Here is a 16531-nt window from a genome sequence, read left to right on the forward strand (position 1 = left end):
GAGAACCACTGCCCTAGAGATTCAGAAACCATATTTAGGAATGTTCATAGTAGTATTGATAGCACAAATCTCAATGAAACCAAAATGTCTAATAGTGATAGAATGGATATATAAAGTACGGTATATTTACATACAAATAAAATAGCAAAAGTGAATGACATTGATATACAAAGCTGCATTGGGTGAATTTTAAAAAATATTATCAAAGGAAAAAGCAATTCAACAATATGTACAGATTCATTTCATTATAAAAAAATCTATAAATTTGTAGAAACTGTATTGTTTAAGGTTATATATGTGTATGTGTGTGTGTGTGTGTGTGAGTATATATATATATATATATATATATTTATTCACATATATATTTATATATATATGTGGTAAAAACTATTTACAAAAGAAAGAGAATGTTTAACATATTCCTTGTGGGGGCTGGAATCCAGGAAGAGGGTTCAAAGGAAGCCTCTGATCTTAATATTTTATTTCTTGAGCTGTATATTATTTAATTTTTTTATACACATGAATGTGTATGATTCACATGTATAACATAATTATGCATACAAGTCACACTCTGGTATTTATTTTATGATAAAATATTAAATTCTAAAATAGGCATAGCTCAGAATTGCTAAATGATTGGCTTTTGTTCTTGAATCACTAACAAAAAGGAATTCAGATTCTATACAATTTTTTATACAAGCCAAAGAAATGTAAAATCCTTTCACAGAGATTTCTATTAAAAATGGTTGGCTGGGAGTGGTGGCTCACACTTGTAATCCACCATTTTGGGGTGCCAAGGTAGGAGGATTGCTTGAGCCCACGAGTTCAAGACCAGCATGGGCAACATAGTGAGACTGTCTCTACAAAACAGGTTTGGGGTGCTCTCCTGTATCGCCAGCTACTCCGGAGACTGAGTTAGAAGGATTGCTTGAGTCTCAGAGGTTGAGGCTGCAGTAAGCTGTGATCCTACCACTGCATTCCAGCCTGGGCGAGCCAGACTCTTTACCCAAAATAAAAAAATAAATACATACATAAAACAAAAACAGTTAAAGGCTTCTTTTTTTTTTTTTTTTTTTTTTTTGAGACGGAGTCCTGTTCTGTCATCCAGGCTGGAGTGCAGTGGCATGATCTTGGCTCACTGCAACCTCCATTTCCTGGGTTCAAGTGATTGTCCTGTCTCAGCCTCCTGAGTAGCTGGGATTACAGGTGCCTACCACCATGCCTGGCTAATTTTTGTATTTTTGGTAGAGAAGGGGTTTTGCCGTGTTGGCCAGGGTGGTCTCCAACTCCTCACCTCAGGTGACCTGCCTGCCTCAGCCTCCCAAAGTGCTGGGATTACAGGCTTGAGCCACTGCACCTGGCCCTTAAAGGCTTACTTCTTGGCTCTCTGGAAAAGCTAGCTGTCCAAAATTACTTATTCATGAAGGCTTTTGAATAGATGATTCTTTTTAAAACTGTTTCTATTTAGAAAATGAGCATGTGAATGATTCAAATAATTAGTGACTGCCTATGACTTGGGAGTTCCAAAACGTTAGATCAGCACTTTTTTTAGTGAACAACTTCTGCTGTATGGTTTTATCTAATACCTCGTGTGACCTCTAAGAACAATTAGAAAATTGAAAGAAGATAAACTAGGATGCTGGCTTTTTACTTACTCTGTGATTGTTTGGTGTTTAGGTGGGGCAAGGAAAATAATAATAGTTAACTTTGAGGCCGGGCGCGGTGGCTCAAGCCTGTAATCTCAGCACTTTGGGAGGCCCAGGCGGGTGGATCACGAGGTCAATAGATCGAGACCATCCTGGTCAACATGGTGAAACCCCGTCTCTATTAAAAATACAAAAAATTAGCTGGGCATGGTGGCGCGTGCCTGTAATCCCAGCTACTCCGGAGGCTGAGGCAGGAGAATTGCCTGAACCCAGGAGGCGGAGGTTGCGGTGAGCCGAGATCGCGCCATTGCACTCCAGCCTGGGTAACAAGAGCGAAACTCCGTCTCAAAAAAAAAAAAAAAAAAAAAAAAAAAAAGTTAACTTTGGAAAGTATAGTTGATTTTAGAGGCTTTGAACTTTGTTAATGGTTTAAATATGAAACTTTTGAAATGTTGGTAAAGATGACAATGTTAAGTATTAATAATATTTTCATCAGTTTCAGTATTAACTGATGAAAGTATATATATATATGAGCATGCTGGTTTTTTAAAAGAAGCAGATGCTTTGGATGTACTATGGAAAAGAAGCACGCCAAGCAATGGAGAAAGAGAATAGATTTTCTAAACAAAACTGCCTTAAAATGCCATATATTATAGAGTCAAAACATTTTCTACTTGTGTCAGTTGTAAAAATTTAGTAGGGAAAATGTATGTTAATCTTAAAATTTGGAGATACACAACAAATCTGACATTACATGAAAGTGATTTAAAACTAGAAATGGTACTTTTCTTAAAAATGATCTTACTTAATATGTACTGATACTAATAATTGCTAATTCAGTAAAAACTCAAAAATATTAGATGAAAATCTATTGTTTAACTTGGATTTGACTAGAGTCTTAAAATGTGAACCAAAATTCTGAAAGTTTTATCAGTAGAAAGAAAGAAGCTTGTAAACCAGACACAAATATATTCATATTTAAAGACTGATGCTTTCTTCCTCACACTATCTTTTGGTACTTATTTTATTGGAAAGACAGTTTACATATGAAAGCTATGTATTCTAAAATGCACAAAAATGTATATATAATAGCAAAATATCATTTGGGATTATGTTTTTTAAAAGCTTGAGAATGTTACTTATTGACTTTTGCAGCTTTGCACGCAGCTGGTTTTTTTTCTCTGTTTTTGACTTTGGGGATAAAGTTATTGATTTTTATCTTTACTTTTCTCTTTATTTTGTGCCTTGGTCTTGAAAAAGTAATAAGTATTCCTTACTGAGGCCCCGTCCTGCTTTGTTCTGCTGTCTAAGGTTATTACAATGCTCAAGTCTCTTTGTTGGTTGCCTTTGACTAATGCTTTTCAGCAGCCCCGGGCTCAGCTCCTGGTTCCCAGTATGGCACAATGACCAGGCAGATATCTCGACACAACTCTACTACTTCTTCGACATCTTCTGGTGGATACAGACGAACTCCCTCTGTGACTGCTCAGTTTTCTGCTCAGCCTCATGTTAATGGAGGTCCACTTTATTCTCAAAATTCAAGTAAGCTTGTGCTTTGCAGGCATACAGCAACAGTGGAGCTCCTTTTGAAGGAAATTATTTGAAACTATTATTCTTGCCAGTGATAGACAACAATTGAAAACCATACTGTTTGATGTTTATTTTTGTTTTAGGATATTAGTCTTCGAATCATACCATTTTAAGAGTGATTGCTTACCACTTTCTCTTCCAAAATTTAGACTTATCAAGTATACTTAACTAAACTTATCAAGACGTATCTGTATTGAGTATACTAAAATGTAATATGTCATTTTTATTACTATAAATAGAACTAGAGAAGAAAAACATTGCTGAAATAAACTCAACTTATTGGCATGTTTGAGACAGCCTAGTAATGGTAAAATTAAAGACACAAACATTGTGAAAGTTTTCCTTTAAATTAATATAATGAAATTGCTGGCTATCACTTTTAAGGTCATTAACCCATACAGAAATAAGTTCAAAACCAATTAAAAATGTTTGTGATGCCTGCTTAATTACTCTGTCTTTGAATTATTCTAACGGTGGGAAGGAATTTCTTTTGATTTCTTTCTGTTTACCTCAAATTGCATATCTCAGCACTAATTGCAATCAGTGTTTAAAAGCTGGTAAGAATAGAAAGTAGTTTTAGCATATAATGTTAGGAAGTTAGAATAGTGTAGGGTAGTCATTAATATCACTTTTCATATTAAGATGTTCAAAGCAAAAAGGAAAAAAAGAAAACAATTAGAAATGAACCTGTTGTCCACTCTTTGCTTTTAGCCTAAAGTTGTTCTTACTGGGCACAGACTGAGACAAGTTTTCCTATATGGCTTTTGTGGCTCTTTCTAGAGCTGCACGTTATTTTAGTTTATATAAAAACACTGAATACTCAGTGAATTCTCCATAGTTACATAGGAGATTGCTTTAAGTTATTTTTATTTATAATGAATGACCTTTGTACATATTTTAGAGCAGAGCTTGAGGAAAGTTCCTTTTTATTTTTGAGATGGAGTTTTGCTCTTGTCACCCAGGATGGAGTGCAATGGCTTGATCTTGGCCCACTGCAACCTCCCCCTCCTGGGTTGAAGTGATTTTCCTGCCTCAGCCTCCTGAGTAGCTGTGATTACAGGTGCCTGCCACAATGCCTGGCTAATTTTTGTATTTTTAGTAGAGACAGGGTTTTTCCTTGTAGGCCAGGCTGATATCGAACTCCTAACCTCAGGTGATCCACCCACCTTGGCCTCCCAAAGTGCTGGGATTACAGGCATGAGCCTCTCTGCCCAGCCAAAAGTTCTCATTAGTTTTTTTTCTTAAATTTTAAAGATAAATTATGTTATAGCAAAAATTCCTAAGAATTGAAAACCACTTTAGCAGAAATATCAAAATTCACAAGTAATCCTAAAATTTATATAGCTTTTTCCAGAATAAAATATTAAAATTTCTAAGAAGTGTTAAACTTTACTAATTAGGATTTTACCTAAAATTTGGTATTGAAAGGTAGCCAGTGTCTGTCTAAATATTCCAGATTATTTAATAATTTACTTCATTTGTTTTATCAACTTTATTTTTTTTTATATTCTGCATTTTTAGATTCCATCTTTATGTTCATTATTTTTCTTTTCCCCACCTAGACATTTAATTTACTCTGCAAATAGGATTTTTGGTGACTCTTATATAATAGTTTTGTAGTTTTACTTTAGCAGTGCTTGCGTGGATTATTTTCAAACAGGGTGCTTTAATTACTTAATGTCTACATTCTTTTGAATATTGGAAAGCAAATTTGGCCTCATATTTTAAATTATTATGTTTTGTCAAATTAATTATCCTTCAATCTGAGTTACTGTTGGTGTTGCAGCAGTAGTAGTATGTGAATGTTTTTAGTGTTTTGATGTGCATATTTTCCCTTCTGTCTAAATGTGGTAATGATTAGTATCTTCACAGCTTAGCTTTTCATTTTCATTACATACTAATCAGCATGACTAATTACTAAGGGTTGTTTCTAAAAACTTTCTTAGGTTTGTGAGAGTTTTTTGTTTTTTAAGTCAAAACCTCTAACCTTTAAGAGCGTTCTGTAGAATATTAGAATTAAATAGGATTGGTTTCACAGTGAATTTAATGTTATTTTTAGCTATGCAATCAATATTAATGCACGTAATTGCTTTGTTGTTACTTCTTTCAACACTGAACTATTTTCAAATTTTTATGCTTACCAACAGAATTGTCTGTTGGATTAATTGAAACAACCTTTTGATTAATCCTTGGTAACCAATAAATTGTTTTTTTCTGTCAATTTAGTGTTACTACTTGGTGACTACCAATAGACTAAATTTTGCTATCTAGTCCTACTAACTTTTTCTGAGCAATCTTTGGCAATTACTGTCTTGTTAAAGTGAGACAAAGTCACAAACATATGAATGTTTACTTCTAGTGTATATTAATAATTTTTAATACATGAGCATTTGGTATTAATTTCCTGTCAATTATGTCATCTCCACAAATACATGTGAATGTGATTCAAGCTGTCCAGTGAGTTGTTAAAAATTACTTTAATGCAAAGAATTACATATTTTAACTTACTAGAAATCAGGTTTCCTTTTTCAGAACAGTGATAAAAAGGTCACTTTTGAGATAGCCCATGAAACTCTGAATGATTAACATGATATATTCCCTTGTAAATTAAGGAGTGATATTTTTAAAAATAAAATGGCCAACTTAAAAAAATAACAACCTTGTTTTGCAAACAAGAGTTTTTCCTGGAGAGCTGTGTGTAAATTTAGATATATAATAAGAACTGTCTTTAAAGGAAACCTGTGATTAATATTTTTATTGATATATGAAATAAACAGCTATTATATATTTGTTTTATTTATTTGGGTCCTAATTTACAACATTACCTTAAAGCTAGACAAACCTGTTATAGTTATGGCAAAGACAATATTCTGGAAACCTATGTAGGTATTTCATTGTTATCTATTTTAGAAGTCTTTCCGGGCCGGGCGCGGTGGCACAAGCCTGTAATCCCAGCACTTTGGGAGGCCAAGGCGGGTGGATCACGAGGTCAGGAGATCAAGACCATCCTGGTCAACATGGTGAAACCCCGTCTCTACTAAACATACAAAAAATTAGCCGAGCATGGTGGCGCGTGCCTGTAGTCCCAGCTACTCGGGAGGCTGAGGCAGGAGAATTGTTTGAACCCAGGAGGCGGAGGTTGCAGTGAGCCAGATCGTGCCATTGCACTCCAGCCTGGGTAACAAGAGCGAAACTCCGTCTCAAAAAAAAAAAAAGAAGTCTTTCCTTAGAATTTGAAAATTTTATTTTACTAAAGGAAATGTGATGGTAAATGTAAATCTTCCCCAAACAATATAACATTAGCATTAAATTAAGTGTATTTGTTCGTTTATAAAATTAATTAATTGGCTAAGCACAACTTGGCCTTTAGGTTTGCTTGTGGGAAATGTACTGGAAGGTTCTGCAGGTTTTTGTTTTGTTTTTTGTTTTGTTTTGTTTCATTTGCAAACTGTTCTTTGCATACTTATGTTTGTGGTCCTTGTAACTGACTTCTGCTTTTTGTTTGTTTCCTTTTCTTTCCTTTATCTGTTTTACTTCCCCCATACTGTGTTGTTGCTGCCAGTTTCTATTGCTCCACCCCCTCCCCCTATGCCTCAGTTGACTCCACAGATACCTCTCACAGGCTTCGTGGCCAGGGTGCAGGAAAACAGTAAGTTTGGAAAAACTGAGCTGTCGAAGAGTAGAGGCTGTCTCCTTATAGCATGCATGGCTGATGATGAGTCATCATTTTCCTTACTTTTATTGAGAAGCTAATCTTATCTTGAAAATAGGTGCAGATATGTTACTGAAACTGAAGAGCACGGTCTTCAGTTTTTTCTCTTTGTGTGCATGGTTACTGACACATACAAATTTCAAAGCTGCAATTTTCTTATGTATTTACATGATCCTAAAACAGGAGATCTGATCTTTACATATTGTTAAGGAAAGAATAATCAAACACAAAAATTCAAATTGTATGGAAACTTTTAGCTTCTGATAGTTATTAGAATTAGAAAACATTTTTATTCTAAAACATTTATCAAGATATAGATAGGTATACTGTGAGATTAAATTTAATATGAAATTGGGGCAGGTGTTTCCCTCTTAATTACAAAAAAATTTTAGGGAAAGCTTTGTAGCCTCAGATTTTTGTACATAAATGATATTGAACCAGTGTAAAGGTTAATTGTTAGGGTAAGATTGAATGGCCAAGAATAAGTAAATTACTTTCCTGCTATCCATTTCAGGGTGAGTGATAAGCAATTTAGCATCTTTTTCACATTTTGGCTACATGCAGGCCCACAAAGATTGTTTCTGAATATGAAAATTTGTTAACTTTTTTAGATCTTCTTTTGAAGTTCAGGGATTTTTGTTTTTTTGGAAGTTATTTTGGATATATGGCTTTAATCAGAATAGACTAGTTTATATTACTGCCTGATTACTTCTGAAATTCCAGAAGATGTATAATCCTAACTGCATGATCACAGTGAATGTTATATAAAGTTAAAAAAAAAATGCCACTGTTACTGAATTATAATATGCTAGAATAGCTGTTGATGGCAATGTGGTCTATTTCTAATTTACTTCATTTTGACCATCACCCTGAAAATAAACCTCAGAACGGTTTGAACAAATGAATAACCCACTTGCCCAGCCCATCCTCTAAGAGAGTATATTGTAGCCAATTCCAGTCTTCAGCCTTTGCTGACCCTGTTGTGTTATTCTCTCCATCCCCTCTCTTCTGCCAGTCAAATATTTGTGTATTCGATGTTATGTGCTAGGCTCTGGGAAGAAAACCAGCAGTTGAAGACAAAAGCCCCTTCCTCCAGGAAATGTGTGATCCAATTGGCTTGTTATAAAATGTTGTTTTGTCATGGTGAAATTTCTGGGTGTAAGCCATCCTTACTATTAATATGTGTTTGAAAACCCTAATGTGTTCAAACATTTAAAAAGATATGAATAATCAGCCTGGGCAACACGGCAGGACCCTGTCTGTACAAAAAATAAAGAATTAGCCAGTCATGATGGCATGTGCCTGTAGTTCCAGCTACTAGGGAGACTGAGGCTGGGACACCGTTTGAGTCTAGGACTTCAAGGCTTCAGTGAGCCTTGATCACACTGCTGTACTCCAGCCTAGGAGTGCAAAAATAAATAAATAAATGATGGATGGATGGTTAGATAGATAGATGTGAATCTTGCTTTTAAAAATAAGTGAGTAAGGGTAAACTGTTGATCCTTAATGCTGCAGAGTTTAAAAACAAATGTGAACTTTTGAACTGCCATATCACTAAAAATTATTAGGAAATAAAATAGCCATAATGAACACAGTTTTGTGGGCCCAAAGGTTACTGACTAGCTGTTTGGTAACTCTTTTCTTTATGTAGAAATCCAGTATTAGCGTGCACTATTCTAGACATGCATGGTCTTTGCTAAAGAGGCTCTTGGTACTCTATTAGTTCTTTATGCCAAACACATAAACTTGGGTCATTGATTCTCCGATTCTCCTTGTGCCACACATTCCCTAACTTTATTTGGTTTCTGTTTGCTTTGAAAGTATGTTCGGAAGATTGGTGATAAAATATGTATCAGCACTTTAAATGTTTTATGAAGTACAAATTTTGTTTGTTCTTTTAAATACCCAGTTTCTTAGGGCACTCAAAGTGGGTGATCGTGAATGCATGTAGCAGTTAGCCTATTAGTAAGTGTTTCATTTTAAGATATGAGCCTCTAGGCCAGGCGCGGTGGCTCACGCCTGTAATCCCAGCACTTTGGGAGGCCGAGGTGGGTGGATCACGAGATCAAGAGATCGAGACCATCCTGGTCAACATGGTGAAACCCCGTCTCTACTAAAAATATGAAAAATTAGCTGGGCATGGTGGCGTGTGCCTGTAGTCTCAGCTACTCAGGAGGCTGAGGCAGGAGAATTGCCTGAACCCAGGAGGCGGAGGTTGTGGTGAGCCGAGATCGCGCCATTGCACTCCAGCCTGGGTAACAAGAGCGAAACTCCGTCTCAAAAAAAAAAAAAAAAGATATGAGCCTCTAAAAAAGTCAGCAGTGTGTTTATATCTCTTTGTGATTATGCAGAAAATTAGATTAACCAAGACTTCTGCCATAATTTGAAGATAAGACAATGTAGATTTATAACAGTTGGACATAAAGACAATTTAGTGAAAACATTAAACTGGTATGATAAATCAAGAGTAAATGCAAGTTACCCACATAATGTAATTTACACATTAAACCAAACTAAGTATATGAACTATGGCTGTTTGATGTTGGGAGGGGTTCATACCCATTTTCTTCTCCTAAATATTACAAAGTTTTATAGAGTAAGTTATGGGCAAAGATAAGATGGATGTAGGAATGAGGCAGAAAAATTAATTGTAGACCCATTTGATAGCTATTAAAGTGAGCATTACCATACAGGATTTGTTTTCTAACAGTCCTTTCATCTCTCAAGAGGGGATAAAATAGGAATCACAGCATCGAAGTAGTTATAGAAATAAGGTCATTATCTGCAAGTATTTTAAACCTGGAGCCCTTGGTTGTATTTTCAGCACATTATTCCAAGGAAGATAGAGTAAATGTTTAAACCTGTATGACAAATAGATTATGGCTGATTTCTTTGATTACGTAAGTAGCCCCAGAAATTGGCATTTGATTTAGTATGTTTGTATTTTGAATTTCTCCCCTGCAGGAATTATGTAATTCCTGTATCAATTTGTGTGAAAACATCTTCATATGTCTTTTGAACTTAGAAATTTAATTTCTTAGAAGAAATTTGTGGATCAGAAATTTAAGTTAAGCGTTAGTTGGGTTCCAGCTTTGAATTATTTAAATATTGGGAGCATTTGTTAGCTGATATACTGGTTTATTGAACACAGCTCTAGCCTGACATTTTCCCATTTCCCTGTTTACACCTTTGACTATGTAAAGCACACACATATATACTGACCACGACCATCTAGAGTTTGAGGTATGAGTCATTTTTATTGTTTTGTTTAATATCAGTTCCTTTTTGTTTGTTTTTTTAAATTACATCTTCAACACTTTATGTTTAAATCTTAATTGTTGATGTATTCTTAGAAAATTGAGTCTTTAGGATCTAGGCTTTCCCTCATCCCGTGCTTATGTTTTACTAGCAGTAGTGCAGAATTTTAGCTTACTTTCTACATTAAAAAACTGATTATGAATATAAACATTTTTGAAAATGTTCAGTTAGATTTTTCTACTGGTTGGGAATTCTTTTTAAATTTTTCATCTTGCAAAATTTGAATAACAGAGTAGAAAATCTACACATAGAAGCAGACCTAATGCCACCGACTTTACTTTTCTCTCCATTGAAACAAACAATAATCAATAAATAAAAATCTGTCCACAGGAGATTTAATTTTTAGGGAACCAAAGCTGTTTCAAGCCAAAATTAGGGGCATGAATAGCACAATGAAAAGTGATCAAACCATTAATGTAATGTTACTCATATCATTTACTGCAGTACAAATGACAAAAGTGACATAGGTTTATTTTAGGTTGGTTGTTAACATTTGTCCTGATCTGAACCTTGGAATAAAGAAACTACTCCTATAATCCTTACAAAAAGAGGCGTTGTCTCCTAACACCCTGCATTTATTAATTTGTAGTACTTCCAGATACCCTTATTTTAAGCTCATTTTGTTATTTTAAAATGATTGAGTAGCATAAACTTTTAACACACCAAGCTTTTATTTCTGATCATTGCATGTTTTATTATAGTGCATGCTGTACTGAAGTTAGAGCTTTCTTAAATTCTATTAACTTAGAAATTTCCATTTAGATGAACTTTTGATTCAGATCAATCATGTGAATCTTTTTAGTTGCTGATAGTCCAACTCCACCGCCACCACCTCCACCAGATGACATTCCCATGTTTGATGACTCTCCACCTCCACCACCACCACCTCCTGTGGATTATGAAGATGAGGAGGCCGCGGTAGTTCAGTACAATGATCCTTATGCAGATGGGGATCCTGCTTGGGCCCCCAAGAATTATATTGAGAAAGGTAAGGTACAGTCATTGAATTGATGTGAAGGAAAATAACCGAATCATAAAAATTTAGAACTATAAAGAACATCTGGTCCAATGTTTCTCAACCTTTTAAACTGCCTTACCACCCAAGGTGATTGACTTAAACCTTACTTTCTAGGCTTTATATTATTCCCTGTGTACAGGGGCATGTTTTCTTTGTATTTTAAATTAAAATTGCAGATTTGCTTTCAAACTACATATGCGTTCAGCCGAAGATTAACTTGCTGGACTACATTTTATAGATGAAACAGCTAAGGCACAAAAATGGAGTTATATGTAATTAGTAAAGATTTTTTTAAAGTTCTGTCAAGCTCTATTGATTAAAATAGAAATCTTTCATATCTAAATACAGACGGTCCCTGATTTATGATGGTTCAGTTTAGGAGCTTTTTCAACTTTATGATGGTACAAAAATGATATGCATTCAGTATGCCTCTCAATTTATGATGGTGCTTTGGTTAAACCTGTTATAAGTTGAAAATGTACTTTCAATTTACAGTATTTTCCACTAAACAGTGGGCTTATTGGGACATAAACCAATCGGCTGTAAGTGGAGGAACATCTGTCTTTAAAAATATATTGGTACTATCATGAGGAAAGCCTCAATTAAGGTTTTAGTTAGGTGATTTTATAAAAGAGAAGACAAATTACCAGGACTGTATTTTGTGAAATTATGAACTGCTCTAAAAGTCTAATTTACCTAGAGTATCCAATATTTACTATAATTATCTATTAAGAAATATAGGTGGGGAAGAAACCCTGTTTCTAGAGGCTTTTTTTCATTCAGTTTTGTGCTGTTTAAAAATCTGTATTTCTTTCTGCAGAAGTGGGAATCAAATAAAAATAAAATCTGTATTTCTTTCTTTCTTTTTTCTTTTTTTTTTTTGAGACGGAGTTTTGCTCTTGTTACCCAGGCTGGAGTGCAATGTCGCGATCTCAGCTCACCACAACCTCCGCCTCCTGGGTTCAGGCAATTCTGCTGCCTCAGCCTCCTGAGTAGCTGGGATTACAGGCACGCGCCACCATGCCCAGCTAATTTTTTATATTTTTAGTAGAGATGGGTTTTCACCATGTTGACCAGGATGGTCTCGATCTCTTCACCTTGTGATCCACCCGCCTCGGCCTCCCAAAGTGCTGGCATTACAGGCTTGAGCCACCGTGCCTGGCCCTAAAATCTGTATTTCTATAGAGTTCTGAAAAATTCTATGATTTAGTTGATGACTTTTGGTTGCCTTTGAAATATATTTCCTTCTATTGGCTTTAATTGGGTGATGGACTTTAAGCAAGTAGCTGTAACTCCTTCAACCCGCAGCATTCTTTCCTGCCCGAGTTTTGGATATGTGGCAAAAGTAAATTTGTTTTCTTTTCTTTTTCTTTCTTTTTTTTTTTTTTTGAGACAGAATCTCACTGCATCACCAGGCAGCAGGCTGGAGTGCAGTGGCACCATTTCGGCTCACTGCAACCTCTGCCTCCCGGGTTCAAGCAATTCTCCTGCCTCAGCCTACAGAGTAGCTGGGACTACAGGCGCGTGCCACCGTGCCCAGCTAATTTTTGTATTTTTAGTAGAGACGGGGGTTTCACCATGTTGGCCAAGATGGTCTCCATCTCTTGACCTCGTGATTGTCCACGTTGGCCTCCCAAAGTGCTGGGATTACAGGCATGAGCCACTGCACCCAGCCATTTGTTTTCTTTTCATATTTTTTTGTTTTTTGAGATGGAGTCTTGCTCTGTCATCCAGGCTCCCAGGCTGGAGTGCAGTGGTGCGATCTCACTGCAACTTCCACCTTCTGGGTTCAAGTGATTCTCATTCAGCTTCTTAGGTAGCTGGGATTACAGGTGCCCGCCATCACACCCAGCTTATTTTTGTATTTTTAGTAGAGATACAGTTTCACCATGTTGGCCAGGCTGGTCTTGAACTCCTGACCTCAAGTGATCCAGCCACCTTGGTGCCTCCCAAAGTGCTGGGATTACAGGCGTGAGCCACACACGGCCTTACATATTTAAACAGTAGATAATTTACATATATATATATATATATATTTTTTTTTTTTTTTTTTTTTTTAAGACAGAGTCTCACTCTGTTGCCAGGCATCCGGGTGGAATGCAGTGGTGCGATTTCAGCTCACTGTAACCTCTGCCTCCTGGGTTCAAGCAATTCTCCTGCCTCAGCCTCCTGAGTAGCTGGGACTACAGGCACACACTCCTGTGCCCAGCTAATTTTTGCACTTTAGTGGAGACAGGGTTTCACTATGTTGGCCAGGTGGTCTCGATCTCTTGACCTTGTGAGCCACCGTGCCAGGCTGATTTACATATTGTTAAGAAAGTCTTAAATATTCTAGTTTAGATTCCCATATACCTTCAAATAGGTGTTATTACTTATGAGGTTGATAAACTTGAGTGGCCCTGAATCGAAATTTTACCCATATTTGCTTATTTGGTAAAGCAAATATATGAAAATGGGACCATATTTATATAAGTTGAGAAATTTGGAATGATATATTGGTTAATATACTTGATAGAAGAGCAGGATTAAAAAATATCTTCCCAAGTTGGAATAATAATCCTAAACTAGGGGTGGGCACACTTTTTTTGGTACAAAGCCAGATAGTAAATATTTTAAATTTTGCTGGCTCTGCACTCTGTCACAACTACTCAGTCTTGCTGTGGTAGTGTAAAAGCAGACAGAGACAATACATGAGTAAGTAGATGTGACCCTATTGCAATTGAACTTTATTTTCACAAAATGCGATGGTTTGGATTTGTCCATGGGCCTTTTTGTACATTTTAGATTGCTTTCTCTTTCTACAAGTTTGCAAAGCAGGTGAATATAGGCTGAGCATCCCTATCTGAAAGTCCCAAATTTAAAATGCTCCAAAATCTGAAACTATTGAATGCCAGTATGATGCCGCAAGTGGAAAATTCCACACCTGACCTCATGTGATGGGTTACGGTCAAAATGCAGGCGAATTGACACAGTTGATTTGGTGTTCCCAGGGGAAGAATAAAATTACCTTCAGGCTATGTGTATGTGAAACAAAAATGAGTTTTGTGTTTAGACTTGGGTCCCACTTCCAAGATACCTCATTATATGTATGTAAAATTCCAAATCTGAAAAAATTCCCAAATCCAAAGGAGTTTTGATCCCAGGCATGCCAGATAAGGGTTACTCAACCTGTATCTTGAACTGAAAAGAATCACAGATACCACAGAATTGCAAAGTTCTCTAAGTATTAATTAAAATCCTTTAAGAGTAAGTAAATATTCTTTTTAAGAAATCTGGGAGTAGTCCCACAAATTAGCATGGGTCCCGGAATAAGTAGGATGTGATTTACCTTCCAGTAACTGTATTTTCAAATTGTATAGCTTGGGTTGTTACCTGCTACTGAATAGTTATGCAGCTTTCTTTGCCTTCTAATTATCTTGAAAAGCTGTGCTTTGCATATGATAGGCACTTGGTAGATATTTGAATGAATCAAAACATCTAATACTAAAATTCAGAGAGCTTTCTTAAAGAGATTGACAGAACCTATTGGCCTCTTCAGTCTAATCAGATTGTCATTTGGCCCTAAGATTAAGCCAGTGATTTAAGTACATGGTTGACCACTGACATACTTATATTGATAAATACAAGAATTAAGAATCTTCATAAAAATAGTTGGTTTTGCTGTGCTGTATATTGGCATTGTCTTAAAATTCAAGTAAATGTTGGATATAGTGCACTCGTGATATTTCATTTTTTTCCCCATAGTTGTTGCAATATATGATTATACAAAAGACAAGGATGATGAGCTGTCATTTATGGAGGGTGCAATCATTTATGTTATAAAGAAGAATGATGATGGCTGGTATGAAGGAGTCTGCAATCGAGTGACTGGTTTGTTCCCTGGGAACTATGTTGAATCAATCATGCACTATACTGATTAATTTTTTTTTTTTTTTTTTTTTTTTGCTTTTAAAGTAGATTATTACTCATACTGTGGGACTATTATGGTTAACAGACCTGTCTTAATATGTTTTAAAATGTGCCCATATTTTCAGGACATGCTGTTTTATTGGTAAATTGAATGTCTACCTGTAAGCATAAATCTTTGAGGCAGTTTGTGTATTGCTAAATAGCAATTTATACAAGAAGCTGTCCATAACTGATTATGCTTATGTACTTACACATTTTTAACTTGATGACCAGCCTAAATATTGTGGGGAAGTGGGGTATAATATTTAACGAATCATGATTCAGATTGTACCATTACATGTTTCAGTGCAGCATGGTTACTAACGCTATGTCAGACTAATATTAAAATCAGAAGATTTAAATGCTGGTGCTGGTCATGCTTTTTTGATTAGATTCTCTCATTTAAAAAAATACTGTTTGTTTAAAGCATGCATAAAAATTTATGTATTGAAATATACTTAAAAATTCCAAAATGCTTCCAATTTGTGTAATACTTACCTGGAGGACTCGTACTTAGGTGTCTTAAAATGAATTGAGTCTTCAAGGTCTCCATATGAAACAAAAAAGAAGCAAAAAGAGAATTATCTGTAATGTTGTAATTTATACCTAAGTTTTTTAATGAGTGAAATTTGCATTATAAATTTTTTCCATTCATAAATACATAAGTGAACCAAAGGTTTTTGTCCTTTCCTTCACTGGTTTGCTTTTAAAAAAAATAAAATATAATGATTTATTGAAGAATTATGGTTCTATTTTCTCAATATATTAACTTGGAAAAAAATTTTAGCCTTATCTCAGTCTGTCCCAACAGCAATGTGACGGAGTTTTGCATATTCAGAATCTGCAGTGCTATATACGAGTCAGTCTACCGCGTTCCTTTAAAGAATCTTTTGAAGCTAAGAAAACGTGTCAGATTGTATGCATTCTGTAGGTAAAATTTTTAAGGATTGCCGTGTCCTTCAGTTTTACAGTGCACTGTTGTACGCTGGTAATTAAACAATGAAAGGAAATTAAAAGTACCTTTTACATATTGTAAAAGTGGATGCAGTTGATTTGTGAATAGGCACTATTGAATCCATTACCTGGCACTAGCAACATTAGAATTTTAAAAGTGGGAAAGAGGGTGGGTCATGTATTAATCAGTGAACAGAGATTTTCCTAACCAACAGACTTGTACTGTCTTTTGATGTGATCGAAATGCAACACGTGCACTTTGTGTGTCTCCTCTTAAGGGAGGGTTGAGGGATGTTTTCTCTTCCTATCTTGTGTATAATTCTACATTGTCTAGGATATTAAAGT

At 35.6% G+C, this 16531-nt stretch overlaps 1 protein-coding gene across 15 annotated transcripts in view; it reads left to right on the top strand.

Annotated features, from left to right (window-relative positions):
* Positions 1-15973, top strand: part of ABI1 (abl interactor 1) — a 128632-nt gene extending 112659 nt beyond the window's left edge. For 4 of the 15 annotated variants that reach the window (XM_003930678.3, XM_074404902.1, XM_003930676.3 and 1 more), the window contains 4 exons: positions 3012-3188; positions 6799-6885; positions 11069-11254; positions 15029-15973. In XM_003930678.3, coding sequence (XP_003930727.1) covers positions 3012-3188; positions 6799-6885; positions 11069-11254; positions 15029-15204 — 626 coding nt within the window. In that variant the 3' untranslated portion in view covers positions 15205-15973. The remainder of the gene's footprint in view (positions 1-3011; positions 3189-6798; positions 6886-11068; positions 11255-15028) is intronic. The other 11 variants (XM_010341247.3, XM_010341249.3, XM_010341251.3 and 8 more) reach the window with 4 other exon arrangements.
* Positions 15974-16531: the final 558 nt, after the last annotated feature.

Source organism: Saimiri boliviensis, chromosome 8 (genome assembly GCF_048565385.1).
Source record: "Saimiri boliviensis isolate mSaiBol1 chromosome 8, mSaiBol1.pri, whole genome shotgun sequence".
Taxonomy (NCBI): domain Eukaryota; kingdom Metazoa; phylum Chordata; class Mammalia; order Primates; family Cebidae; genus Saimiri; species Saimiri boliviensis.